This window comes from Malassezia vespertilionis, chromosome 1, assembly GCF_029542925.1.
Source record: "Malassezia vespertilionis chromosome 1, complete sequence".
Classification (NCBI taxonomy): domain Eukaryota; kingdom Fungi; phylum Basidiomycota; class Malasseziomycetes; order Malasseziales; family Malasseziaceae; genus Malassezia; species Malassezia vespertilionis.
In genome coordinates, this window is record NC_079247.1 from 1071710 (window position 1) to 1098407 (window position 26698).

Consider the following 26698-nt stretch of genomic DNA (forward strand, 5'->3'; position numbering starts at 1 on the left):
CAAGATGTCTGCTTGGGATCAAACTGTCGTCATTGGACAAAAGGTTCGCCCTGGGGGCTCTGGTGCTGGCGGTAACCAAGGACCTACCGCTCTTGAGCGTGCAAAACAGGTCGGCGCTGTTAAGGAGAACGATCGCAAAAGTACGTACGGCGGGAATAGCAAGACTGACTTTTCTAGCGGCTGCTGGTATGAACAAAGCGCATCAAGGTACCGACCATCAGCGCATTGCGAAGCTTGATCGTGAAAATGAGGTTGCACCGCCACCAAAAGTGTCTCCCACTGTTGGTAAGGCCATTGGCCAGGGCCGCCAGGCCAAAGGCATGACGCAGAAGGAACTCGGCACCAAGATTAACGAGAAGCCAAACGTCATTGCTGACTACGAAAGCGGTAAGGCAATCCCGAACCCCCAGATTCTTGCCAAGATGGAGCGTGTCGTTGGTGTCAAGCTCCGTGGGAAGGATATTGGCGCTCCTTTTGGCGGTCCGAAGAAGTAAGCCAAATGTTCGAAAATTCTGGACGTTACCCGTCCAAAAAAGGATACTCCGTAAAACATACTCATATGTTAGTTCTAGTGACTATATGACGAGTGCTTATTAAATGCCAGAGGGGGACGTGCAAATTATATTAGTATCTGCTTCCGCGTCCGGGGTAGCACAATGTACAATCTCATTTTGAGGTAGTTCGGGCACAAGCTTTTGCGAGTAGTCTTGTGCATCGCATTGAAGGGTGCTGGTGGGAGAAATTTGCATGGGCTCGTCCGTCAAAGTCGAACTTGTGGCGGAAGTTACATCCAGTATCGGATCTAGGCAACGCCCCCGGTGTTCACCAGAGCCATTGCTATCTGGTTTGGATGGCGACGGACTGTGGCACGCGGCATTGACAGTATTATTGGAACACATTAACTCGCTGCTCGCGCGCGTCATGGAGTGATGCTTGAATTTGTAGACTGCACGTGCGACGGTAAAGACGCTGCTGATGCGGCTGATGGCACTGTGCACATCCTCGTCAGTAACCTCGCGCACGACATGTGAATTATTCACTTCCTCGAGCGTTGGCACATGGTCGAGCCCGTTGCGTGTCACCCAGGGATGTATGTACAATTCATCGGTGGTGATACGGTGCTCCTCGCGCTTGTCAAGCATGCGTAAGAGCAGGTCGCAACATTCGGGCGACAGCTGCTCGCCCAAGACGATATCGTCTTTTTGAATCGACTCGTACAATTCAATGACATTCTTTTTGTCAAAGGGCAAACGGCCCATGACCATGGCAAAGAACGTCACGCCGAACGACCAAATGTCATCCGAACACCCGTGCCATTCGACGTGGCCTGCTTGGCACAGCTCTGGGCTCATAAATGCGGGGCTTCCTGCTACTCGTTTCATCGTGTCGTCGCCAGGCATGCAGAACATCTCAGAAACACCAAAGTCCACAATCTTGCACACTGTACGGTCCTCGTTGAATAAAATATTATCCGGCTTAATGTCGCGGTGCACAATGCCGTTGTTGTGTAAATAGTCGATGCCGCTGAGAATCTGGACAAAGGATTTTCTTGCTTGATCCTCGGTCATGGGTATTACTTGCTTTCCAGGGCTGACATCGATGAGTATACCGCCAGGGCAGTACTCAAAAACCATGTACAGTTTCTCACTGTCTGAGTCATCCAGTACTTCGAACAATTTAATTACGTTTGGATGGAGTAGTTTCTTCATAATGGCGATCTCAGTGCGCACCAAAAACAAAGGATCTTCCTCATTCTCTTTTCGCAAAGTCGCGTTGCGCTGCTCAGGGAACTGCGTCAAGCGGTGACTAGAGATGCGCAAATTGTGCCGTAGTCGGAGCTTGCCAAACTCTTTTACGGCTACAAAATGATTTACATCGCCGCGATTCTCACCTAGATATACGGCTCCAAAACTGCCCTGTCCCAAGGGCTTAAGAATATGATACTGGTTTATTTGCCGTGAGCCATCAGCAAGTTCTTGGGAAAGAGCGTGAAGCGATTCGCGGAGCGTTGAATGGTCGCGCCGATACTCACGCTGCTGTTGGCGCGTCAATTTAGTTACGGGAACATTGCTTTTATCTTGCATGCCAGGCAGGGGTGCAAAGAAGCGTCCCAAGGACGTAGTTGAAAGTTATGGTTGAGGTGTATAGTGGGAAAAACCCTAAAAAAAGAAATTAAATTCGGCAGGCGTATATTTATGGGATAGCGACAGGCACCGCTCCAATCTCGGAAGAGTATGGCACGGTACGGCGCCGATCGTGCAAAATGTGCCGTAAAGAATGCGCAAGGTGTACGTATGCCCGCGTACCGACTTATCCGCACAGCTTTCTTCTGCGGCGCTCTCTGCGCTCTTGCCTCCTCCATTGTGTTCCAACAGGTACGGCCGATGTACAGGCACTTATTGCAGCGCTATACAATATACCGTGGTGAACGCCACTGAACTGACTGCCAAAATGCGGCATGAAATCTTTACCTTGTTAGAGGCCAATATGAAGCATTTCTACGTGGGTGCGGCAGCTTGGGATGTCCGTGCGAAGAAAGCAGAGTTGTTCGATCCTGCGTCCAACTTTCTCCTTGTTACAGGATCACTAGATTCTGACTGTTCGGATATTTGTGGCTTCGTCATGTGGCGCTTCGACGTGGATGAGACACGAGACGACCCGTTCGCAGAGCCTGGCGACGAGCTGATCGAAGTCGCGTACTGGTACGTCACGTTGCTATACTGACATCTAGTTATGAGCTGCAAGTATCGCAGTTGCATCGCAGACGCAAACTCGGTAGTATATTGCTGCACGCATTGGAGAGCATTGCATGGCAGACGTGCATGCGCAAAGTCATGCTCACTGTTTTCAAAGCGAACAAAGAAGCACGCGAATTTTATCACAATCAAAGGTACATTCTCGACACTACATCGCCGGACAACGATGAATATGAATGTGCCCAGGAAGAACAGTATGTTATTTTATGCAAGCCGTGTCCATCTCTCCAAAGAGAAACCGGACGGCCTTGTTCATTAGATACCTTTACGAGAGCGGGCTGAGCATCCTGTATGTGTCAATATCCTGTCACCCATAGCAATGCATACCTAATCAAGTTCGGACGCGACTGGCTGCTCACAAAGCCAACGTAGATCACAAAGGGGACCCTGGTATCGTTAGTCTCCACCGCAATCGCACATACCAGCCGTAATGGACAACAGTCTTAAAAATGTCGAAAGTGCGAACAATACGCTCCTGAATAGTGTAAGAATATCGAATGTGTAATTAAACACGTACCTTTGTATCTTCGGAAAAGCCCATTGCGGTTGTTCCAAGCAAGTGCGACGGCAACTCCACAGACCGCCGTTTTGCCGCAGCGAGAAAACCCCACGTGGGACTTTTTCGAGGCGCCGAATTTCCGCGCGCACCTTTCTTCATCGATTCTGGCGGCATGGCTACTCAGGATACGTTTGCAACGACGTCTGCGTTGCATCTCAGCTTCCCACCTGCCGCATCAGGCATTCTCCATTCGCGTTCTTTGAGTGGAGTTAAAGTGCACCCCGTACGTACCCGCCACCGCTGTTGCTGACAAGCAGGTTGCGCTTTTTTCCATTCTGGACCACTTCCTTCGCCGCGATGGTTCGCAGTCGCGCGTAATTGGCACACTCCTTGGTACACGTAGCGAATCGGAAGTCGAAGTTCGCAGCTGCTTCGCTGTGCCGCATGGCGAAAGTGAGGACCCTTGGCAAATTCACCTGGACGCGGAGCACCACCGCCGTATGCTGGGATTGCACCAGCGTGTGCGTCCCGAAGAAGTGGTGTTGGGCTGGTATAGCACATCCCCTGACCTGAACTCGAACAGTGCCTTAATTCAGGACCACTACTCGCGCGAGACCGCACCGCACCAAGCCGTGCACCTTACTCTGAATACCAACGTGGCTGACAAGGAGGACGGTCTGGGCGTAAGGACCTACGTCAGCTCCTTGCTGGGCGCAACGGTAAGGCCAGACAGCTGCACATTCATTTCTGTTCCTACTACGCTGCTCACTTCGAGCCCCGAGCAGACGGCAATGACACACTTGGCCAACCCTGCCTCGGGCGAGTCGAGGACAGATTTGGACGCACTGGCAGCCTCGCTGGAGCAGGTACATTCACAGCTGGAGCGTGTGCTTACATACTTGCGCAAAGTACTTGCGGATGAGATCCCAGGCGACAAGGCCGTTGGCCGTTTCTTAAGCGATACCATTGGTGTGGTACCTGCGGGTGTCAGCAGCGCGACGCTGGAATCGCTCTTCAATTCGCACATGCAAGATATTTTCATGGTCTCGTACCTGTCTAAGATTATTAGTGCGCAAACTGAAGTCTCCACGCGTCTTGCGCTTCTGACATGAGCATGCTAACTGTATAGAAAAACACACTTGGTAGCGTGAAAGAATGTATTGGCGTTTGCTATTCCATGGCGGGGTTCTCGAGGCGGACGAATGCGGCAAAGTACTTGTCGCCCGCATTACGTTCCACCTTGCGACCCTCCTCTGTACTAAAAGTGACTGCGTCGACGCATGGGTCATTCTGCAGCTGCGGCGCGTCGTCGGGAATGCGTTCAAAAAGTGAAAACTCGTCCAAGTGCTTGACCATCCATACGTGTAAGTCGCGCACGTCGGTAATAGTGTAAATAATTCCACCAGGACGAAGCACATATGCGTACTCTGCTAGCAATGTAGACGAAATAATGCGCGCTTTGTGCTTGCGCGTCTTAAAGTGCGGGTCGGGGAAAAGAAAAAAAATCTTGCTCAGCTGGCCACGTTCGAAAAAGTTGGGCAAGAATTTCATGGCATTAGAGCGGAGCACGCTAATGTTCTGGTATCCGCCATTCACATGCCCGGCCTCAAGCACCAGCTTCTCGTTCTGCCGCTTTTCGTCTGCATCTTCGTCAATGTCTGCAGCGCTTGCAACGAGTTTCGTGGGCTCATGGTCATTGGTACCTTGCGCAGAGAGGGCCTGTTTGTGCGCCAGTCGCAGTGCATTAATTTTGTCATGCACGTACTGCGTGACCTGCGTCCTTATCTCCATGCCGAGAATCAGTTTGTCGGGAAACATCGGTGCGAGTCGCATCAGAAGACCGCCAAAGCCGCAGCCGATGTCGGCAAATTCTACTTTGCAAAGTGGATTGCAATACTCGTCAAGTTTGTACATCTCGGGATAGTGCACTGACCAGTCCATGTCGGATGGTTTCTTTGGGCTGGTGTGAGCCGTGGATGCAGACGTACTATAGTAGCGAGTGATCCGAAAATGGATTCGCATGTGCGCGTTGGCGGTACCAGCGTTTTTGCGGGATAACTACACGCCCTGCTATCGCATTCGGGTGCTGGGCCTCCTGCTCCTTAAGGATTGCAATACCAGTTTCGGTTTTGACGCGCTTGCGCTTGGCCATCGTTTTGACACGCCGGAGGAACGAAGAGCGCCCACGCTCCAGGTAGGCTTCTCGGCCGAAGAGAAGTTGCCCGCCGCGGCTGGCCGGCCGTCTTTACAGCGCCTCGTGATGAGTGTGAACGCAACGCCAGAGAGCAGCGCCGGTATGTAGCGTGTCGGTTGCTAAATGCAGCGAATAAGCAGCGGAGGGATGATGCGATCCGCGACGAGTGGATCAAGGTGATGCAAGTGCGTCTCGTGCGCGAGGAGCTTCAAAAGTGTTACCGCGCCGAGGGAGAGAACCACTACATGGTGTGCGCGCCTATTGTGAAAATATACGACGACCTTCTGAAGGACGCCAAGGTATGTTCTCACTTTCGACCGTGCGCTGACAACCAGGTCAAAGGCTATCGCACTGTTGACCTGTAAATGGCGACATGTTGGACATAGAATGCGTACATCTTATGAACGTGTTTTTATTTTGCACGCGTGGGTGACCACGGTGGAAACCTTTTCCTCGTAGCGACGCTTATGCCGGACTTGTGTATGATCCAATGTGTTGGCTAATCATCCTATTTCGCCACGCTAGTGTAGACTGTACATGGTTACACTGTGCACGAGCGTGCTACGTGTCGACCTTGCGTTGCAGCTCCAAGAGCTCGGACTCGTTTTGCTTAAACTGCTTCGCAAGATCCATCAGCACACGCATAAGCTGCGATGAGTAGATAATCGCGTTACGTACCCCGTCGTGTGTAGATTCCAGCGTCGGCAAAACATCCTTTGCTGTACGTTCGACCAAGATCCCGCCGACAAGCCGGAAACAAGTGCGCTCCGAATCCTGCTCTTTCACTTCCCTTAGCGTTTTTATGACAAGCCTGGTGTAAGCCTCGAACACCACGTACTTGTGCTCGTCCGCATCGCTCTCAATATCGCCAATTTTTTCGGCAATTGCCTGCATTTGTGTACGCAGCTGCTGCACACGTATCGCAGTCTCTTTTCCGTCAGCACGTCTACCGTTGCACGCACCTTGCGGTTCGTTTCCCCCGCCCGTCATCCTAGCGTCGCTGGGCATGCCAGTGCGCCCGTAGAATCGCACGCAGTGTGCTTACTTCCCAGCGCATATTTCCCATTCGACGCGCGTCGCCGTCCGGGCCTTTGATCGCTCTGCGCTTTGCACCAACGGAAAGGATGGCCACTGCGTTGACGTCTGTGGGCGGAGTCACGGCACTTCTTGAGGAAAAGGACCCTAAACTCCATGCCTACGCACTAGACAAGCTCGACGCGCTTGTCGACCGTTTCTGGGCAGAGCTTGCGGATTCGGTGGCACGGATTGAAGAGCTGTACGAGGACGAGGCGTTTGCAGAGCGTACCCTCGCTGCCCTTGTTGCCTCCAAAATCTACTTTTACCTGGGCGAGCTGGACGATGCTTTGAGCTTGGCGCTTGGCGCTAATGAACTCTTCGACGTTGAGCGCAAGAACGAGTATGTGGACACGGTGATCTCCAAGGCCATCGACAAATACATCGAGCTGCGCAATACCGAGGAAAAGGATTTGGACGCGCGTTTGGAGAGTATTGTCGACAGGATGATGACCCGGTGTATCGGCATGGGCGAGTATCGCCAAGTGCTTGGCATTGCGCTGGAGACGAATCGCTTGGACGTGATTGAAAATGTATTCAACACCACCCACGATGTTTCGTTGCTCACTTACGTGCTCGAGGTGGTCATGTCTGTCGTCGCAGCACCAGAGGCCCGCAAGCAAGTCCTCTTGCTCCTTGTAAAGCTTTTCCAGTCGCAGGCGCAAACAGACTACTTTTCTATCGCGCAGTGTTACGTGTATCTCAACGAGTCTGTTTTGGCGTCGGACCTCTTCAAAAAGCTTGTGGATCGCGCTGCAGAGCACCATGATCTGGCCAACACGGAGCAGGACGCGCTCATGATTGCGTATCAAATTGCGTTTGACCTTGTCGAGAGCGCGTCGCAAGAGTTTTTGAAGAGTGTGCAGCAAGAGTTGCAGCAGAAGCTCGACTTGCCGCCCCAAGGCCAAGAAATCGAAAAGCCGCAGGGCAAAACCGCTTGGGGTGTCCATATCTGCCAGATTTTGAGCGGTGTAGAGACCATTCGCCTCTACCTCGAGTTTCTCCAGGACGCAAACCACGCGGACCTGAGCATCCTCAGGTCCACCAAGGAGGTGCTGGATGCACAGTACAGCGCGTACCACTCCGCGGTCAGTCTGTCCAACGCATACATGAACGCGGGCACGGCCAGCGACCAGTTCCTCCGCGAGAATCTTGAATGGCTTGCTAAAGCATCCAACTGGAGCAAATTTACGGCCACCGCGGCCCTCGGCGTGATCAACAAGGGCAACTTGAAGCAGGGCATGAGCATACTGCGCCCCTATCTGCCCTCAGACGGTCCCTCCTCGAGCGTGTACTCGGAGGGCGGCAGTCTTTTCGCCTTGGGGCTCATCCATGCGAACCACGGCGGCAGCGTGCTGGAGCTCTTGATCAATACGCTGCGCACCAACACAGCAGATGTGGTGCAACACGGCGCTGCGCTCGGTCTTGGCGCGGCCGGCATGGCAACGGAGAACGAGGAAGTGTACGAAGAGCTGCGCAACGTACTCTATGCCGACTCTGCGATTGCAGGCGAGGCGGCAGGGTATGCCATGGGCCTTGTCCATCTCGGCACAGGCTCGGCACAGGCGACCGAAGAGATGCTTCAATACGCACAGGAAACGCAGCACGAGAAAATCATTCGCGGCCTTGCCGTTGGCATTGCCCTTTTGAACTACGGCCGCGAGTCGGAAGCGGATAGCACGATTGATACGCTCATCTTCCACAAGGATGCGATTATGCGCTACGGCGGTGTTTACGCGCTGGCCTTGGCGTATGCCGGCACGGGGCAGAACAAGGCCATCAGCCGCCTGCTCCACCTCGCAGTCTCAGACGGAAGCGACGACGTGCGCCGCGCAGCCGTAACCGGCCTTGGATTTTTGCTATTCCGCAACCCCGAGCATGTCCCGGAGACGGTGCAGCTTCTTGGCGAGAGCTACAATCCCCATGTGCGGTACGGCGCGGCAATGGCGCTGGGCATTGCTTGTGCTGGTACGGGTCTCGACGCTGCGCTGGACCTGCTGGAGCCGATGACCAAAGACACGGTAGACTTTGTCCGCCAAGGCGCTTGCATGGCGCTCGCCATGATTGTGATTGAGCAAAACGTTTCGCTGAATCCGCGCGTGCAAACTGTGCGCAAAACGTTCGACCGCATTATTACCGAGAAGCACGAAGAAGCGATGGCCAAGTTTGGCGCGACGCTTGCACAAGGCCTCATCGATGCTGGCGGCCGCAATGTGACCATCAGTTTGCGTGGCCGTGGTGGGAGTACCAATGCGCCTGCAATTGTCGGCATGGCGCTCTTTTTGCAGTACTGGTACTGGTTCCCCATGGCCAACTTCGCCTCGCTCGCGTTTACCCCCACGGCGTTTATTGGCCTTTCGCGCAACCTTGAAATGCCGCAGATGGAGCTGGTCAGCCGCGCCCGTCCAAGCCTCTTTGCCTACCCTCCGCCGCTCGAGGTGCACTCGGAAAAGAAACTGGAAAAGGTGGAGACCGCAGTGTTAAGCACCACAGTCAAGTCGCAAGCGCGCCAGCGCACCAAGGAAAAAAAGAAGGCTGCGCTGGACGGTGCCGGGCCCATGGACACGGACGAAAAGCCGGACGAGGAGGAGAAAAAAGAGGCGCCGGCGCCCAAGCCAGAGCCCACGCAGGAAATGGTGCGCAACTGCTCGCGTGTCACGCCGTACCAACTTAAATACGTTGCCTCTGTGCCTCATTCCCGCTTCCTCCCTGTCCGCCCTGTGATCAATAGTCGCGCAGAGATTTGGCAGAGCACCGACAAGCTTGCTGTTCATGACGAGGACGCCGACGGAGACGCAAAAGAGCGTACACGGGCGCGCCAGCTCGACACGTCTGTCACCGGCGGCGGCGGCGGCATTATGATGCTGCTGGACCGCGAGCCAAACAAGTCTTTTACTCCCCTCTCTTTGCAAGGGGACAAAGGCGAAAGCATGGACCATCAAGAGGCCGCCGCCACGCTTGCTTCCGCGCCCGACACGGAAGACAAGGCGCCTACGAGCGTCCCCGAGGCAGAGCAAGCGCCGCAAGCAGAGGAAGACGTAGACATGGCCGACCCCACGCCCGAGGCGCGATAAAGTAGTACAAACGTTACTCAGTCCTACCTTGCAGCGCGTCCAGGACACTGGCCAAGCGCTCTACTATATCTTCGTGCACCTGGTGGTGGAACACAAGGCGCGAGGGAAGGAGGTGTATAGAGGGTGTGAGCGCCTTGGCGCGCTCGGCAAACGCTGCAGGGCTGATAGAAGCCGCGGCGGGGTCGATCCAGACCATGTTGGTCTCTGTAGGCACTGTCAAAGGGATGCTGTGGGCCTGCATCATCGCCGCACATCTGCGCGCCAGTTCGTGTGTAGCACGCAACTTGGGGAAAATGTCGTGCAGCGACACCAGCGCTGCATTCGCAAGCACGCCCGTTTGCCGCATGCCGCCGCCAAAAAGCTTGCGGAATGTGTGCACGCGGCGGATTAGCGACGCGCGGCCCACAAGCACGGTACCTACAGGCGCGCCCATGCCCTTGCTGAGGCACATACTCACAGTGTCAAACGGCGCGCACAGCACGTCGAGCGGTGTGCTTGTCTCTGCAGCTACATTCCAGATGCGCGCACCGTCGAGATGGAGCGCAAGACCATGGGTGTGCACCCACTCGCTGATCCGTACAATCTCGCCCTGCGGCATAATGGTGCCATTGAGTGTGTTCTCCAAAGAGACCACGCGCGTGGGCGCCGCGTGTTGATCCTCGTTCAAGACGGCACCCGCCGCGACGTCCTCCAAGCACAGGTGGTGCCCGTTCTTGGGCATAATAGCCTGGGTCATGCAGCGCGAGTGGTATGCAAGGCCGCCTGTCTCGTGGCAGTAAATGTGCGAGCGACAGTCGCACAGGATGCTAGATGGGCCGCCGATCCTGGAGATGTGGGCGTGCACCGCAAGCTGATTCGACAGTGTGCCGGACGGCAGGAAAATGGAGGCTTCCTTGCCGGCAAGCGCTGCCACAGTGTCCTCCAGCAATCGCGTCGGCTCGTCGGAACCAAATACGGCGTCCCCACAAATGGCGGTGGCCATCGCGGTGCGCTGCGCAGGGGTCGGCAGGGTAAATGTATCGCTGATCAAGTTATACCCGTTGATTGTGTACGCATGCTCGGCTTCTTCAAGGCTGGGTATGCGCAGCGGGGGAACCAGCGGCTTAGTCGGATCAAGGCGGGGTCTGCCCATCATGGTAGGCAGGGTTGCACTTTGCCAAGGCTACCCATCAAGGTAGGCAAGGCTGCACTTTGCCGACGACCGTGCATGTGTCTGCATAAAATCACCCATTTGCCAAAGTGGAGGCGCGCGCACTTCGCCCCCGATTTCACCATGGCGCAGCGGCTGCTTGTGGTTGGCGGCAACGGCTTTGTCGGTACGTTGATGTCCCCTGACACCAGGCTCGTCCATATGCAAACAGGCACTTTTGCGCGGCTGGGACGTCGTCAGTATAAGCAGCAGCGGGCAGCCCTTCCGCACACCGCAAGGACATGTGCCGGCGTGGGCCCAGGGCGAGCGCATGGCGTGGCGGAAAGCGGATGCGTTCGATCCTGCGTCGTACAAAGGCATCGCTGCATCTTGTACGGCAGCAGTGCATACCATGGGCATCCTCCTCGAGTCTGCGTACAAAGGCCAGCGGGGCTCTATTGGTGGCATCGTCCAAGGACTCGCAAAAGGCCTCGGGCTTTCCAGCGATAACCCACTCAAGCCCAGCGATGGGATTACATACGAGCGCATCAATCGGGATGCTGCACTCGTCGTTGCAAACACCGTTGCCGCGGCACAGCGCGCCGCGGGAAACAGCCAAGTGCCTTTTGTGTACCTCTCCGCGGCCGATATCATGCGCCCCATTATCCCAGCACGCTACATCAGCACCAAATACGAGGCGGAAGAGAAAATCGAGGCTATTGCCGATGCGGACACGCCACACGCATTACGCCCCATCTTTATGCGCCCTGGATTTATGTACCACCCGCACAACCGCCCATGGTCTACTGTGCCCGCGACGTTCATCGACGCTTCGCACCATTTGCACCGCCTCCACGCACAGTGGCGACTGCCGTTTCCCACGCCTGCAGCGCTGCTGCAGAGCAAGTACGCGCCCACCGGGCTGCATCCGCTCGCAGGCGCACTAACAACTCCGCCTCTTCACGTCGACACGGTCGGAAAAGCCATATGCGAGGCGATCGCTGACCCACACATCCACGGGCCGCAGGACTCTGCCGCCATCCACGCCCTCGCCGGCTGGCAGACGCCATCGTAGCGCACGTCCATAGATCACGTGACAAAGACAGGCGGGCCGACATGCGCCCCACGCCCAGCCGACGCTGACCATGTCGTTGTGGCCCGGATTTACCTGGTGCGTGTGCGCTGTGTAGCTGACCTGTAGCCATGTGTCGAAAGGTATTTGATTATAGCAACAGCTGACCGCAGACGTGTTTACGTTTGTCCCGAGCAACCGTGGGGAAAGCACGCGGCCAATGCAGAAGCTCATCGTCGATCGCCGTGCCAACGCTCTGCGTCTAGAGTGTACGTTGCCCAGCCCTGTGCTTACTCCAGCCGTCGTGCCCGGGGAAGAGATTCTCAACCATGAAAAGAAGTTTATCGTACACGGTATTCTCGGCATCATTTCTCTCCACACGACCGACTTTCTGATTGTGATTACGAACAGGAAAAAGGTGGCCAACATCGTGGGTGCGAACGTGTATCTCGCCACGGACTTCCGAATGCTTCCCGTGAAGAGTGATGCGGATCCGACCTTGCTCAGGCACCCCATCGAGAAGGGGCTCCTTGCCCTCATCAAGGAGTCGCTCTATTCCGGCCCGCTCTATTTTTCGTACGAGTTTGACCTCACGAGCAACCTGCAGCGCCAGGTCAAGCTGGGTGCGGGGAAAGATACTGCGGCTATTCCTTTGTGGCGCCGCGCCGACACCCGCTTTTTTTGGAACTATGGACTGCAGAAGCGCTTTATCGAGTTTACCGAAATCAACCCCGCCGAAGACCTCTCTGCGTTCATCATGCCCGTCTTGTTCGGCTTCCTGGAAGTCAAGCTTGCGACTATCACCGGTCGCTCGTTTCTTTTGGGTCTGATTGCGCGTCGCTCGCGCTTCCGTGCGGGTACGCGCTACTTTTCGCGCGGTATCGACACCGAGGGTCACGTCTCCAACTTTAATGAGACGGAGCAGTTTATTTTGCTTGATCCGCCCAAGAAGCCCGAGCCTCAGGACATGGAGGAGGTAGAAGGCAAGCTGCGTATGAGCTTTGTACAGACCCGCGGCTCTGTCCCCGTCTTTTGGGGCGAGGTAAACAACCTGCGCTACAAGCCCGACCTTGTCATTGAAGACTCGCACCTGACGATGCCCGCAATTGAGAAGCACATGTCCGAACAGGTCGCGATCTACGGCAAGAACTACTTGGTCAATCTCGTAAATCAGAAAGGGTACGAGAAACCAGTCAAGGAGGCGTACGAGCGCGCCGTTTCCCAACTCGGCAATCCTCTTGTCCAGTACGACTACTTTGACTTCCACCACGAGTGCAAAGGCATGCGCTTTGACCGCGTCTCTATCCTCCTTGAGCAGCTCCAGCGCGAAGGACTCTCCTCCACCGATTACTTTTCTCTGGACCTCAACAGCGTCCCGCGTCTCCAGCTGCAAAAGTCGGTTGTTCGCACCAATTGCATGGACTGCCTGGACCGTACCAATGTTGTGCAAAGCGCCATTGCGCGCTGGGTACTCAACGCACAGCTCCACTCTGCCGGTATCCTTGCACCGTCTGACAGCATCGACAACTATCCCCAGTTTTTGCACTTCTACCGCAATGTCTGGGCCGACCACGCGGATGTGGTTAGCAAGGCGTATTCCGGCACTGGCGCACTCAAAACCGACTATACACGCACGGGCAAGCGCTCTATAGAGGGCGCACTCCAGGACGGTATCAACTCTTTGACCCGTTACGTGAAGAACAACTTCTTTGACGGAAAACGGCAGGATGCATACGACTTGATCACGGGCGCTTGGGATCCTCAGTTCGAGATGCCTTTTCCCGACACGCGCTCTTGGAGCGTGCAGCTCATGCCATGGCTCTTCTTCCTCTCTCTATTTTTTTTTACCTCCTTCTTTTTCCTCGATCCCGAGCCTGTGCGTGCACACAAGCTCGAGGTGGGGCCTGTTTCGGCTTTCCCCATCATCTGGGGCTGCACGGCGCTTTTCTCGCTAATCTTTATATGGCAGCACGGAGTCGAATACGTTTGCTGGCCCTCGTTGAGACGACCCGTGCGTCTGATTGATTTTGTCGGCCCTGGCTACTACTCTGGTTTGCACGGCCGCAAAGGCACCCCCGCCGATCCCGCACGCCTCGCCAAAGCGCGCGCCGCACAGAAAAAGATGCAATAGTCTGTAGCTGCTGGATCACGTGATACTCTCTCTGCTTGCCGCGTCGCACCGTCGCCCCTCATGTTCTGTGCAAGTGCGTACGCCGGGAAAACTGACCATAGTCTCGGGCGAGGCACCGAAAGAACCTGTCGTTTCGATAAAGAGCGGGCATGTGTATGAAAAGCGGCTTATTGAACGCTACATTGACGAGAATGGCAAGGATCCCATCACCGCCGAGGAACTGCGCATCGATGATCTCGTGCCGCTGAAGACGTGTATGTTGCTGCACTACTCACACCAGCGCCGAATACCGCATTCCCACGGTCGCCAATGCACTCGTCCGTGCCGTCGCTCATGATGGCGCTCCAGAATGAGTACGATGCCATGGTATTTGAGACGCTTGCATTAAAGAAGCAGTACGATGCAGTGCGCCAGGACTTGGCACACGCACTGTATACGAACGATGCTAGCATGCGAGTTATTGCACGTCTCATCAAGGAGCGCGATGAAGCGCGCGATGCGCTTGCAAACGTTCATACCTCGCTGGGCTTGCCCGCTGCAGAGACGGCAGATGTAGACATGCCGACTGCTCCCAGCGCCGCACTCCCAGACGCGATCGTGGCAAGTATTGACGAGAAGGCATCTTCTCTTTCTGGCGAGCGCCGTGCGCGGATCAAGCGCGGCGCGCCGGAGGGATACACGACGGCCGACGCCGCGGGCGATCTGCACGAACAAAGCGCGCTTTCTTCACTCCACGGCGCGAGTGCGCCGGGTGTAACTGCGCTCGACATCAGTGCGAACGGTGCGCTGCTGCTTACGGGTGGAAAAGACAAGACTCTCTTGGTGCTTGATCGCGCCTCAGAAAAGGTCCTTTCCAAGCTCACCGGCCACACCAAAGCAGTCACCTGTGCTGCATTTTCTGGGCGCGCAAACCCCTGCGTAGGCGCTGCTGCGCTCGATGTGCCCATGCCCAGCTACGCCGTGAGCGGAAGCATGGACAAGAATGTGCGCGTTTGGCGCGCAAAGGACCAAGGGGGGTATGTCAGTGCACATATCCTCAAGGGCTACACTGCCGAGGTGACGGGCGTCGATATTCACCCGACAGATCAGCTCGTGGGCAGTGCGAGCCGGGACGGGTCCTGGGCGATCCACGCACTTGATTCGGGAGAGCGTTTGCTGCACATCACCGCGCCGTCGGCAGACGAAGAGAGCGCGGACGGCTTGGGTGGATACACGTATGAATCGTTTGCATTTCACCCCGACGGACAGCTTGCAGCGACCGGCACCGCAGACGGTGCAGTGAGGGTCTGGGACGTAAAGCACGGCAAACAGAGCGCCGTATTCCGCGGAAATCCTGGCGCGGTGCACGCGCTGCACTTTTCTCCCAACGGCTACCTCTTGGCCGCAGCCTCGCGTGCTTCTGGCGACGTGAAAGTGTGGGATTTGCGCAAGCTAGACGTGGCACGCACCGTGCAGGTATACACCGAGGACGGTGCGGATTCCATTTCCCAGCTGCGCTACGATCCCACCGCACAGTTGCTTGCCGTCGCCGGCCGCGACCTGCGCGTCTTTGCAGGAAAATCGCTTGCACACGCATGCACCTTGGACCAAAACAGCGCGCCGTTCACCAGCGTGCAATGGAATCCGCTCGACGGGTCTCTAGCCGCAAGTTCGTTGGACCGCACGGTGCGCTTTTTTGGCACGCACGATTTGTAGACGCATATTGCCTTATCCTCTAGCAGTACGTGTTTTGTAACTATGGTCTATGTAGCCTTTGCATGCACGAGGTACTTGCCGATTTTGTGCAAATCCTTCTCCCCATCGCTCTCCACGCCAGAGCTCGAGTCGACGCCAAAAGCGCCCGATACCTCCAGGGCCTGTTGCACATTTGCCGGTGTGAGTCCGCCGGCAAGGATAAAGGGCAGCATAGGCCGGGATGCTGTGTGTTCATACGCAGCGACGGGATCATCCTCGGCCAACTGGCGAGCAACGTGCCAGTCAAACGTGGTGCCCGATCCTCCGTCCGAGGCACTCGTCTTGCCTAGCGTATCGAGCAGGATAATGTGGTGCTGCCCGGGCCTTGTCGCCTCGTCGAGCGCGCGGTGCTCGCCGCGGACGTAGCGGTCCATGTGTGCAGGCACATGGAAGACGCGCAAGACAAACACGCCCGGAAGGAACCGCGCCCACTCGAGGGGCTCCATCCGTCCGTGGATCTGAACACCGTCCAAGCGAAGCACACTTGCGGTCTCTACTATTTCCTCAAGCGGCTGGTTGCGGAAGACGCCGATGAGCAGCGGGCGCTTGCTCGCAGCGTCGGCAAGTTGTGTCGCGTGCCATGCAAACCAATCTGCAGGCGCCAGGTTGGGCGGCGGCGCTTCGAGCTTGGTCTGTACGCGCGGAGCACTTGCATGCACTGCGGCTACAATCGATGCCGCTTGGTCCATGGTGACGCTGCGCCGCGTCCCTTTCGCGAGGATTATACCGAGCATATCTGCGCCGTGCTTGGCCGCTTTGAGCGCTGCTTCCACCGTCTTCAGGCCGCACACTTTCGCCAAACGGCGTGGCTGCGGCTGCAGCGCCAATGTGCGGCCCTGAAGCGTGGCAATGAACAAGCGCTTGTCGTTTGCACGCATCAGCGCCTCACCGACAAGCACAGCGTGTACGCCGTTCGCCTCGTACTCTTCCACATCGGCTCTGCTTTGAATGCCGCTGAGCGCGGCAAGAATCGTGCCTTGCTCGAGCGCCGCCTTGGCGAGCTTGGACGTGTTGTTCATGTCAACGTCAAACGTGTGCAAGTTGCGGTTGTTAACGCCAATCACACGTGGTCGCAACACCAAGGCGCGCTGCATTTCCGCGTCGGTATTCACCTCGACAAGCGGGTCCATCCCAAGCCGCATTGCATACTCGTACAGCGCCCGCAGTTTGCCGTCGTCGAGCATCGCGACAATAAGCAAAACAGTATCCGCGCCGTGGAGACGCGCTTCTGCGATCTGGTACTCGTCCACAATAAACTCTTTGCGCAAAATCGCAGGGCGGTTGGGAAAGTGCGCAACCGCTTGGCGAGCAAGGGCCATATCCTCCAACGAGCCTTTGAACCAGTGCGGCTCGGTGAGTACGCTGATCACGTTGGCACCGCTTCGCGCGTATGCGAGCGCTTGTGCGCCCGCAATGGCACTCACGTCGATATCACCTTTGCTTGGGCTCGCACGCTTGAGCTCGGCCATCACACCGACCGAGCCATTTGTTCCGCGCATCAGACGCTCGGGGAAGGCAATCTGGGGCGGATCGAGCTGCAGCGCCAAGCATCGCTCGAGGTCGTCCATGGAACGGCCAGGCAGCTTGCGTGCCTCTTGCACATCAAGGGTACGCTGCTTGTAAATGCGCTCTAATATCGTTTCCCGGGCGTGCGGCGCTGCCTGCACGGCAACGTTTGCAATGGGATTCTCGGCCCAGGTGCCGCCGCGCCACGACAAAAAGTTGGCAAAGAGCGTCTTGCCGTGCTCGCTAATGATACTTTCGGGGTGGTACTGCACAGACTCGATCGTGTACGTCTTGTGCCGCACGCCCATAATCACGCCACTTTCCACATGCGACGTTTCCACGTAGTCGTGCGGCATTGCCTTGATGTTCGCTGCGAGACTGTGGTATCGCGTGGCAGTGAAGGGCGCTTTGGGCATCCCGCTAAAGAGCCCGCGCATATCGTGAGTCACTTCGCTCGTCTTTCCATGGAATACCTCGCCGGCGTATTCGACAATGCCGCCGGCGCCGGCAATCATACACTGCAGACCCATACAGATTCCCATGATGGGTATCTTGCCGCCAAAATGGCGTATCGCATGGATAGAAATCCCTGAATCGGTCATTGGATGGCCAGGTCCGGGGCTAATAACCAAGTTGACGGGCTGCAAGGCATCGAGCGTTTCGAGCGTGACTCTGTCGTTCCGGAAAATAACGACGTTGGCGCCAAGCTCGACAAGGTACTGCGCGACGTTAAATGTGAAGCTATCATAGTTGTCGATCAATACTGTGACCCCTTGCTCGGAACTGTCCCGACCAGGGATAACAATACGCCCATCTTCGCCTTCTTCGAGGGACGCCATGCCGAAGAAGACGCTGCGCGCGCCTGCATGACTCAAATCACGTGCAGATGACCGACGCTTCTTGGCGCTTGCAGTCATGTCCCGTGAAGCAAACACTTTGTTGGTGGTGCACGATGCGCAGCGGATAGTTGCACGCGTTGGCATTCAAGAGCCGTTTCAGCGGCCAGAAGTAGATATATCCACGCGCGTTGGGCGTCGAAGCGCCGCTGACAATGCGGAGCGCGGCGCGTATATTTTTGGCGACGCGCTGGACAAGGCCGTGGCAGCGGACGAAGCAATCGACGTGATTTACCCTTTTCTGGACGGTGATGTACAGGATTGGGATGCGCTTGCCGCGCTGTGGCGCCATATTCTTGTGGATCTACTGCATATTGAGCTGGAAAACAATACACTCTTTACCATGGTCGCGCTTCCTACGCCCATTTCCCGCGACGCGTTTGAGAACACGGCGCAAATCTTTTTCGAGCACTTTAACACCCCGGCGCTTTGCATTTCCGAAGTACCACTGCTTGTTGCGTACGCGGTTGGGGTTCTGAACGCGATTGTCATTGATATCGGTCTCGAAGAATCGAGCGCCGTGCCAGTCTTGGACTGCGCTGTGGTGCCCACCGCAGCGGTGCTCTCTAGGATTGGTATCGTGCACTGCACGTGGTGGCTGGCATACCTCCTATCGCAGGATGAAGCGGTAGTCAACGCACTCCGACCGCTTGCCACGAATGCACACCTGGACGCGGTTGTGTACGCATTTGCGCAGACATTGGTGAAAGAGGGGTATGTGTACGTGGATGCAGACATGGTGCAAGATGGTGAAGAGTACGATGAAGGGACGTTTGACGTGGCTGCTGCGCTGGTGCAAGGGCGCGAGCGAGATGTGATTGAAGCGCACAAAAACAACAAGCAAAGCAGTGCGCCGCCGAGCAAGACAAAAGATTTCGTCCACGTTCCTTTCCGCGGCATTCAAGTACCTGTAGGCAACGTGCGCACACGGTTCTATGAGCCATTACTCCGTCCACAGCTCCTTGCGCGCGTCACGCTGGACATTCCCTCGCCTCCTTGCGTGAAGAGCGCACTGCATGCACAGGAAATTGGCGGCGAGCCGCCGTGTGTGTCGATTCCAGAGGCTGTGTACCAAGCAACACGCCTTGTGCAGCCCATGGGGCGCCGCGCGTTGCTCTGGGATAACTTGATCTTTACCGGCATCGCCACCAGGGCGCAGGGGCTGATTCCCGAGCTGTGCCGCGCATTCTCGGTGTTTGTCGCAAACGACCCTACCGAGGTGGCACAGTTGGTTGGCGAGCCGAACCCCGTCCAAGCACGTACGATCCGTGCACACAAGGTGCCAGACTACTTTGTCGAGTTCAAGGACAGGCTGGATTTGGCTCCGTTACTCGGCGCGACGATCTATGCAAAGCTTGTGTTTAGCGACTATTCCGGGAGAAACTTTATCTCTAAAATGCAGTATAACGAAGGCGGCCCTTCGGTCGCTTTTGCGATCGGGAGTGCCTGAGGATGTAGGGCATTTGGTAGAGACAGCCTGCACATGGTTTATGCCGTTTCCACAAGCGCAGTCACCTGCTTGGCCAGCGCCGCGACATCCTCGGCCTTGGCTGCCTCCGCATAGACACGCACCACATCTTCAGTTCCGCTTGGGCGCACAAACGAGCGGCCCAGGGGGTACTGGGCGACCAACGCATCGATCTGTGCCTGCATCCCAGCGGGACTCGTCAAGCGGCGCTCTGCGTCTGTCGTCTTGAACTGGGTACGGTCAGAGACCTGCACCTTGCACAGCCGGTTGGGCAAGTCGGTGTACAATGCGTCCCATTCGACAGGACCCCACTGACGGGCGGCAAGAATAACGAGGACCATGAGCATGTCCGACACCGCATCGCCGACCGTTTGATTGATGACAGCGGCAAGACCAGCAAGCTGTTGTACCGCTGCGTGCGCCGCGGGAGTGCTTGGCTTTGCATCGCGAATCGCCTGCATGGCACGCTTGGAAAAGAGGACAGTGCCGTGGCCGTTTGCCTCAAAGTAGATCCCAATATCATACTTTTCCGCTTCGTGGTGCAAATGCTTCACGCCAGTCGGCGTGAAAGCTACAGGAACGCGCTTTTCCAAGTACAAAGTGGAAGATCCATTTGCGTACGCCGTCTGGACACAGCCGAGCTGCACGTCCAGGCCCGATTGCTCGACCAGCTCCGAGAGGTAGTCGGCTGCAAGCGCTGCAATTCGATCGCCGTCGAGTAGGTGAAAGTTTTCACTCTTTTCGGGCGGCCCCGTTAAGTAGTAAAACACAATGCGGTCCGCATCGCCGTCAAAGGAACACAGCAGCGTGTTTTGTTGCACATGGCTCTCCTGGTCGTAGCCGGCCGGGAGTTTTTGGTTCGTCTTGACAAAGTCGGCCCCGCACCCATTGTTCAGCGCACCCGGCGCTTTCATCTCCGTGCGCAGCAGCTGGAGTGGCAAGCGGTCGTGCGGCACTACTTTTTCCAGGCCTTGCAGCGACTTTGCGCCCACCCCGTTGGCGCAGTCCACGACGAGCGTCACGGGCGCAGGCTTGTTTTGCGTCGCAGACAGATACGCATCGCCGAGTTTATGGTAGTAACCTTCTTCGGTCGGCTCGCCGTAGGCATCGGGCGTGCCTGCGGTGTTGTACGCAAAGACCAAATAGTGTAGTTGGGGCGTCGTGAGCAGACCGCCGTCCATCTTTTCGGCACCGATCGCATCCATACCATCCACAATTGCCCTTACAAGGCTTGGACTCGAAGGGCGCGTGTCCCATGCGTATACTACACGCGCAGGAACAGAGAGGTCAATCTGAAATGCGTCGACTACGTGCTGCAGTTCCTGCACGAGCTCTTCGGCAGTCGCAGCATTCGCAATGCGCGTGCAGACTGGCTCCCATGCAGCATCCAGCATCTCCCCACGCGCATCTACAATCTTAACTCCGTTGTCGGGCTCGGGGTTATGGCTCGCAGTGACCATGAGGCCGACGACCTTGCCGTCCAAAGCTTTGCTTCGAAGCGCTCCGATCAGTCCAATGCGGAAACAGGTGCTGTCCAAGAGCGCAGCCTTGGTCCTGAATCCAGCAGTGCCATACACAATATGCGCTGCACTCTTGGGATGCGCTGCCAACGCACGTACAATGGCTTCAACTGGGAGGGCGTGCACAGGCGGCATGGTGGAAGAAGGCACGTGCACAGTGCCTCCACCTCCCCTCCCCACCGCGATGCAGGCCCTTTTGCAGCGAGTGACGCGCTCGATGCCGTGGTTCGTGCAGGACCTGGCATCGTACCTGCTGGGTGAGCGCTGCTATAAACTTCTTGTGTGGAATGTGGACTGGAGTGATGTGGCGTGCCTGCGCCTTGGCCTATCCAAAGGACTTGGGCTCGGGATTGTTGTTTTCGGCAGCATCATCAAGTTTCCGCAAATCTACAAAATTGTGCGTGCACGCAGTGCGACAGGGATCAGCTTGGCCATGTATATTCTGGAGGTCGTCGCCTATACCATTAGTCTTGCGTACGCTATCCGCCTGCGCATTCCTCTCAGCACATACGGTGAGAATGCGAGTTTGACGGTGCAAAACATGGTCATTACGCTGCTGATTATTGCGTACTCGCCCATGGACTCGTACGTGCGCAGAATCACAATACTTTGCCATTCATATGGGATATCGACAAATGCGTTCTACGTCGCAGTCGGTGCTTTTCTCATGGTGGTATGCTCGCTGGCGCTGGCGTCCGAGCATGCCGTGCCGCCGCCACTGCTCAAGACATTGCAAGCATTCACGATTCCCGTGTCGCTCGCGTCAAAAGTTCCCCAGATGCTGGAACTGCACCGCGACAAAGCGACGGGGCAGTTAAGCGTGCTGGTCGTATTTGCGCAGCTGCTCGGGACACTGGCACGCGTGTTTACCACCCTGACCGAAACCAATGACCGCCTGCTCTTTTGGGGATTCGCGCTTGCAACCGTGTTTAATGCAGTGATTGCCGTGCAAGTCGCCCTGTACTGGAACGGCAACGAAAAATACATGGAGATCAGAGACACAAGTACTGATCTTCCGTACGCAAACACACAAGGGTATCCGAAGCGCGACTAGATAAACACAGCGCAGTAGCACACATAGGTAATGGCATGGCACCACGCACAGACGTGATCACGTGATATCTTTGCGTCGAAAAAGAAGCGGCGCGGCCGCTCTTCGCGACAATGAGCCAAATGAGCAGTGTGGCTGCAGTCGCGCGCCCTGAAGAGGTGCACGAGGAGATCACCGAAGAAGATGCAGCGGCAATGAAGGAGCTGGATAGGGAGGCTATGAAGCTTGACTCGGAAGTCATCACCGAGGTGCAAATTGACGGCATGGTGCTGATGAAGCTTGTAAAGCACTGCAAAGACAACCACGCGAGCAACGGCACGAACGCGTGGGGCACATTGCTTGGTGTTGATGTCGGCGGCACATTAGAAGTGTCCAACGTGTTTGGACTGCCGAACGCACGCAGCGAGCGCGGCGATGAGGAGGAACGCAGCACCAGAACAGGTACGTTTTGCCCAACTAACCGTAGCGATGCAATACATGACCGAGATGCTGCGGCTTTTGCGTCAGGTGAGCGCAGATGTGAACTCTGTCGGACTTTACCAGGGGTGCTTTGTCGGCACGTTTCTTAACTCTGCCGTCGTGGACGGCCTCAACATGCTTTCTGCCCTCATGGAGCGCGAAGGCAATCAGGGCTGGGGCAAGGCCGTGCTTGTCGTGCTCGACTATGCACAGCTTGCACAGGGAAATACAACTGTCAAGGCGTACCGCCTTTCTCCAGCATTTGTGGATGCATACCGCAAGACAAAATTCCAGGTGCAGAGCTTAATCGATTACCGCCTCACCTTCTCCAACATCCTCATTGAGATCCCGATTCAGATGCGCAATTCGGCACTGCTGGACGCTTTTATCTCTACACTCACCACCGAAAACACGCCAGTGCCGCGCCTCGTGCCGCAGACGAGCAAAGAGAGCTTGCTTGCGCCGCCCTCCGCGCACGTTCCTCCCAGCTATATGGACCTCAATCTTGCCCTCGAGCCCGTCCTGGTTTCGAGCATGGAGACCACCCTCGACACCCTCGAGAACTGCGCGGCAGAGGCCGGCAACGTGGGCTACCAATCTCGCCAGGTCGCGCGTGAAAAGGCGCGTGCCGACGCATACGTCACCCGCCGCAAGGCCGAAAATGCATCGCGCGTGGCAGCGGGCCTTGCGGCCTTGCCAATCGACGACGTACACAAACTGTTTAAGATTCCTGCAGAGCCGAACCGCCTGGAAAGCATGCTTTTGCTCCACCAGCTCGACCATGCGGCCGCGCGCCTCTCGGAGACTGCCATGGTTGGGTCTGTACAGCTGGACGCTGCACGGATGGGCACAGACTAGATAGGTATACAACTACTTGCGCAACGCCTGAATTCGTGCTTCTGCCGCGCGTGCGCGCTTTTCGCGCTCGATGCGCATCTTGACCTCTTCCGAGAGGCCCGCATCCGACACGCTTGCGCCGGGTTTTTGTGTCGCGTGCCAAGGCAAGGCAGGCGCAGGTGCAGGCGCAGGCTCGGGAACAGAGGGTGCTTTAGCTTCGTCGCGCTCGCGCATTTTCTCGCGCATGGCATTGCGCCGCGAGCGTGTCTTGGACGCTTGCGCCTCTTGCATTGCAGGGGTCAAGGCCGAGGGCACACGAGCGCCGCCTTGCTCCATTCCACCCCAGTCCCACCAAAACGGCTGTTCGGCCATGAGGCGACGGAAGACGGCGCGTGACGCTTTTGTTCCGCACAAATCGTATGCGGTGCGCAGCGCCGCTTTGCTAGTATCGTCATTTTGCGGCACAGGCAAGGTGGGGTCTGCACGGCGCTCTACTAACAGATACTGCACAATCTCGGGCTGGTCGGCGGCAGCGGCAAGCTGGAGGAGCGTGCCGGGGACGGGCTTGGCGTGCTTGTTTGCGCGCTGCCACCAGTCTGGGAGCGGCGCATCGATCGCTGCACGCCCGTCGGGCGCGACGAGCAAATCCTCTTCGTGCCGTGCAAGGAACTGCGCAAGGGTATCAAGTTTCCCTTTGCGAACCATGGCAACGAGACGTTCCCAGCGCTCGTGCCGCTTTGCTTCTACGCGATCTGGCTTGCTTTTCCGCGGGCGCGTTGTGGGCGGCGGCGGCGGCGGCAAGTGCCCTGCTGCATCGGCACGCAAGGCACGCGCAATTGCTTCGCGCTCTGCATCGTCCTGCGCCGCGAGTTGCTCTGGAGTCAGATGCGCAACCTTTACGCGCGTCAGCTCAAAGAAACAGCGCATAATCTCGCCGAGGGTCGGGCGCTTTGTGGGAATTGGAATGTGGCTGAGCTTGCGGTCTCTGTAGGGCGCGTCCAAAGGGCTGGTTTGGCTCCCTGGCCAGTGCCAGAGAACGCCATTTGCGGCGCGCATGCTTGTGCGCACCCATACCTGCTCGGATTTTGCAATGAGTGCGCGCCATCCAGGACGCCCAAGCAGCGAATGGATATCGTGGCGCAGTTGTGCTTCGCCGTAGCGACGCAGGTTCGCGCCTGCGCTCTTTGCGTGCTTCCCCGAGGCGTCTTGCGCTGATTGTGCGCCTCCCTGCTTGCGCCGCGTCGTATATCGGTGGAAGGTCTTGTGTGCAAGCACGACAATTCCGCGTTCTACGCGGCTTCCTTTCGCGCGCGCACGCTCGGAGCGCTGGGGAGAATATATGTTGAGTGCCACGACAGCCGCGGCAAAGTGGCCGCCGCCTTGCATAATAAACGTCCATAGCCGCAGCGGAGGTAGGGTCTGGGCCGGTGCATGCTCCGCAGGCGCCTCGTCGTCCGCACTTGTGTCTGAAGCACTCGACTCGTCCGTATCCGAAAGGTCGTACAGATCGCCATGGTCCAGATTGGGCAACAGTCCGTCGCCGTCGAGTACTTGCATTTGGATCGCACGGCCGACGCCGCGTGTGCCTTGTAAATGCTTGCCTGTCCAGCCGCCTTTGACGGGGCGGCATGTGATAGGGGGGGTCTGCAAGGTCGCGAGCGCAGAGAGCGCCGAGGCGTGCTCTCGCAGTCCGCCACTCGCGAGCAGAACATCGCGGTAGATACCAAGCTGCGTATTGGCGAGGCGCATCTCGGGCGCGGCGTCTGGCTTGCTCTCGAACCATACCAAAGGAGAGCGCAGTGCATCGTACACGTTTTTTGCCGAGGTGCTGTGGTCGTCTGCGTCAGGCGCCGCGTTCACTTGCAAGCGCGCAATCAAAGCGGAAAGCGTATCGACCTCCTCATCCTCTTTTTCCGCAGCCTCCATGTCGGCCTCGGCGTCCGCGGCGAGTGTGTCGAGCTCGGCGTGTGTGACAAAATGCAGCGCGCCAGGCGCGCTCGGTGGGTTGGCGCCGCGCTGTTTCAAAACGAGATTGTACCTGTGCCACAGGCTCCGGAAATGCGCGCGCTGCTCGCAGAGGCTAGGAAATGGCACACTGCCAGGGCACAAAGTGCATGCAGGCGCAAATCCTGCGCGGCTTGTGCCTGTGGCAACACGCTCACCTGAGTCGGCCTTGTCGTTTGCATGCACTTCGCCGTACGCCTCGTCTTCGGTGCTGCGGATGTGTACGTTCGGCACAAGACCGGCAGGCAAATCAAATGCGTACAATGGCGCGCTTAGGAAGGCATGGCGCTCTTTGGGTATGGCATTCGTCATACTCGGCCGCGTGGCGAGAGGGTATCGGAGAAAGCGGCCTAGAACGTGTGCACGAATGACGGTGCGCGAAAAAGTGGAGGTCTACGGCAGACAAGGGCGCGAAAGTGGAGGTCTACGGCGGGCAAGGCACAGGCGCGCAAAAGCAGTGCAGATGCGGGCGCGCGTACGGGATGCAGCGCGGGACACGATGAAATGCATACGCGATCAATAGAATGCGACTGTATGTAGCAACGGATATGGGTACCGCTGTTGCAGCTCCTCGAGGATCCCATCGATCTCCTCGTCCACGTCGTTCGCCTTGTCCAGCTGTGGTCAGTACAGTAGCTACATACTCTGGTTGCGAGATCCAAAATTGCATGCGAGGCCATCTCCGCCTCTTCGTGATTATCCTTAATGTCCACATTGATTACATGCACCGCGCGACTAAGCTCCGAGCGCCGACTCAACAGATCCTCGCACACGCTATCAAAGCACCGCTCCTCGCACGTAATGACCACGTCCGATACGCGACGCACATCGTGCCATCTTTCCGGTGCAGGTTTGATCCGCCGGTTGCGATCCAGCATCGAGAGCAAGCCATTCGCCTCGTAAAGTTTTGGATCTTTTCTGTACAGGTCCTGGTACATATCATCGTACAATGTGCCAAACGTGTAAATATTCGGTTTGTCAATCGCCGAGCCTGGCAATCGCACAGCAGAGCCCGTGCCTGCTGATGTGACAAACAATCCTGCCTGCCTGTTGTGAGCGCGCGATGCAACGTACTGCAGTGCGTTGTGCGCAAACATGGAACGATTCTGGCATTAGCTAGTAAAGCACACATACCTGATTACTCGCACACACCACACAAAACGCCATGCCGTGGCGTCCCACAGCACCTTTTTGCTCCTCGCCCTCGTCCATCCGTCGTCGTCGTCGTCGTGTGGAGGCCACCGCAGGCTCGGCCGCCAAAAATTCGCGCTTGTGCCAATGCCATGTTTTCCGC

The 26698-nt window shown here is 56.9% G+C and overlaps 17 protein-coding genes across 17 annotated transcripts; 10 read left to right on the forward strand and 7 right to left on the reverse strand.

Moving 5' to 3' along the window:
* Positions 1–4: 4 nt before the first annotated feature.
* Positions 5–494, forward strand: MBF1 (multiprotein-bridging factor 1; the record flags this gene model as incomplete). Its single annotated transcript, XM_056205464.1, has 2 exons — positions 5–140; positions 199–494. The coding sequence occupies 2 exons, from the start codon at positions 5–7 to the stop codon at positions 492–494; spliced, it is 432 nt and encodes a 143-aa protein (XP_056061439.1).
* Positions 495–593: 99 nt separating this feature from the next.
* MVES1_000608 (non-specific serine/threonine protein kinase) lies at positions 594–2084 on the reverse strand (the record flags this gene model as incomplete). The annotated part of the gene is made up of 1 exon (XM_056205465.1): positions 594–2084. One exon carries the CDS (start codon positions 2082–2084, stop codon positions 594–596), a length of 1491 nt encoding a protein of 496 aa, XP_056061440.1.
* A 403-nt stretch (positions 2085–2487) lies between these two features.
* On the forward strand, positions 2488–4367 carry MVES1_000609 (uncharacterized protein; the record flags this gene model as incomplete). Its single annotated transcript, XM_056205466.1, has 6 exons — positions 2488–2702; positions 2780–2950; positions 3031–3045; positions 3120–3124; positions 3182–3240; positions 3573–4367. The coding sequence occupies 6 exons, from the start codon at positions 2488–2490 to the stop codon at positions 4365–4367; spliced, it is 1260 nt and encodes a 419-aa protein (XP_056061441.1).
* Positions 4368–4425: 58 nt separating this feature from the next.
* TRM8 (tRNA (guanine(46)-N(7))-methyltransferase) lies at positions 4426–5196 on the reverse strand (the record flags this gene model as incomplete). The annotated part of the gene is made up of 1 exon (XM_056205467.1): positions 4426–5196. One exon carries the CDS (start codon positions 5194–5196, stop codon positions 4426–4428), a length of 771 nt encoding a protein of 256 aa, XP_056061442.1.
* A 319-nt stretch (positions 5197–5515) lies between these two features.
* On the forward strand, positions 5516–5814 carry MVES1_000611 (uncharacterized protein; the record flags this gene model as incomplete). The annotated part of the gene is made up of 3 exons (XM_056205468.1): positions 5516–5549; positions 5579–5748; positions 5785–5814. The coding sequence occupies 3 exons, from the start codon at positions 5516–5518 to the stop codon at positions 5812–5814; spliced, it is 234 nt and encodes a 77-aa protein (XP_056061443.1).
* A 196-nt stretch (positions 5815–6010) lies between these two features.
* On the reverse strand, positions 6011–6439 carry GIM4 (Cochaperone prefoldin complex subunit; the record flags this gene model as incomplete). Its single annotated transcript, XM_056205469.1, has 1 exon — positions 6011–6439. One exon carries the CDS (start codon positions 6437–6439, stop codon positions 6011–6013), a length of 429 nt encoding a protein of 142 aa, XP_056061444.1.
* A 134-nt stretch (positions 6440–6573) lies between these two features.
* RPN2 (proteasome regulatory particle base subunit) lies at positions 6574–9597 on the forward strand (the record flags this gene model as incomplete). The annotated part of the gene is made up of 1 exon (XM_056205470.1): positions 6574–9597. One exon carries the CDS (start codon positions 6574–6576, stop codon positions 9595–9597), a length of 3024 nt encoding a protein of 1007 aa, XP_056061445.1.
* Positions 9598–9610: 13 nt separating this feature from the next.
* On the reverse strand, positions 9611–10732 carry MVES1_000614 (low-specificity L-threonine aldolase; the record flags this gene model as incomplete). The annotated part of the gene is made up of 1 exon (XM_056205471.1): positions 9611–10732. One exon carries the CDS (start codon positions 10730–10732, stop codon positions 9611–9613), a length of 1122 nt encoding a protein of 373 aa, XP_056061446.1.
* Positions 10733–10870: 138 nt separating this feature from the next.
* On the forward strand, positions 10871–11801 carry MVES1_000615 (uncharacterized protein; the record flags this gene model as incomplete). Its single annotated transcript, XM_056205472.1, has 2 exons — positions 10871–10913; positions 10939–11801. 2 exons carry the CDS (start codon positions 10871–10873, stop codon positions 11799–11801), a joined length of 906 nt encoding a protein of 301 aa, XP_056061447.1.
* Positions 11802–11871: 70 nt separating this feature from the next.
* SAC1 (Phosphoinositide phosphatase sac1) lies at positions 11872–13929 on the forward strand (the record flags this gene model as incomplete). Its single annotated transcript, XM_056205473.1, has 4 exons — positions 11872–11897; positions 11928–11941; positions 11972–12067; positions 12098–13929. The coding sequence occupies 4 exons, from the start codon at positions 11872–11874 to the stop codon at positions 13927–13929; spliced, it is 1968 nt and encodes a 655-aa protein (XP_056061448.1).
* A 60-nt stretch (positions 13930–13989) lies between these two features.
* On the forward strand, positions 13990–15624 carry MVES1_000617 (RING-type E3 ubiquitin transferase; the record flags this gene model as incomplete). The annotated part of the gene is made up of 3 exons (XM_056205474.1): positions 13990–14002; positions 14031–14183; positions 14210–15624. 3 exons carry the CDS (start codon positions 13990–13992, stop codon positions 15622–15624), a joined length of 1581 nt encoding a protein of 526 aa, XP_056061449.1.
* A 47-nt stretch (positions 15625–15671) lies between these two features.
* TRP3 (anthranilate synthase / indole-3-glycerol phosphate synthase) lies at positions 15672–18008 on the reverse strand (the record flags this gene model as incomplete). Its single annotated transcript, XM_056205475.1, has 1 exon — positions 15672–18008. The coding sequence occupies one exon, from the start codon at positions 18006–18008 to the stop codon at positions 15672–15674; it is 2337 nt and encodes a 778-aa protein (XP_056061450.1).
* A 76-nt stretch (positions 18009–18084) lies between these two features.
* MVES1_000619 (uncharacterized protein) lies at positions 18085–19515 on the forward strand (the record flags this gene model as incomplete). The annotated part of the gene is made up of 1 exon (XM_056205476.1): positions 18085–19515. One exon carries the CDS (start codon positions 18085–18087, stop codon positions 19513–19515), a length of 1431 nt encoding a protein of 476 aa, XP_056061451.1.
* A 38-nt stretch (positions 19516–19553) lies between these two features.
* Positions 19554–21188, reverse strand: MVES1_000620 (phosphoacetylglucosamine mutase; the record flags this gene model as incomplete). The annotated part of the gene is made up of 1 exon (XM_056205477.1): positions 19554–21188. One exon carries the CDS (start codon positions 21186–21188, stop codon positions 19554–19556), a length of 1635 nt encoding a protein of 544 aa, XP_056061452.1.
* A 49-nt stretch (positions 21189–21237) lies between these two features.
* MVES1_000621 (uncharacterized protein) lies at positions 21238–22107 on the forward strand (the record flags this gene model as incomplete). Its single annotated transcript, XM_056205478.1, has 1 exon — positions 21238–22107. The coding sequence occupies one exon, from the start codon at positions 21238–21240 to the stop codon at positions 22105–22107; it is 870 nt and encodes a 289-aa protein (XP_056061453.1).
* A 110-nt stretch (positions 22108–22217) lies between these two features.
* On the forward strand, positions 22218–23421 carry MVES1_000622 (uncharacterized protein; the record flags this gene model as incomplete). Its single annotated transcript, XM_056205479.1, has 2 exons — positions 22218–22545; positions 22571–23421. The coding sequence occupies 2 exons, from the start codon at positions 22218–22220 to the stop codon at positions 23419–23421; spliced, it is 1179 nt and encodes a 392-aa protein (XP_056061454.1).
* A 12-nt stretch (positions 23422–23433) lies between these two features.
* Positions 23434–26616, reverse strand: MVES1_000623 (uncharacterized protein; the record flags this gene model as incomplete). The annotated part of the gene is made up of 5 exons (XM_056205480.1): positions 23434–25717; positions 25961–26022; positions 26049–26451; positions 26479–26510; positions 26539–26616. The coding sequence occupies 5 exons, from the start codon at positions 26614–26616 to the stop codon at positions 23434–23436; spliced, it is 2859 nt and encodes a 952-aa protein (XP_056061455.1).
* Between the last annotated feature and the right edge of the window lie 82 nt (positions 26617–26698).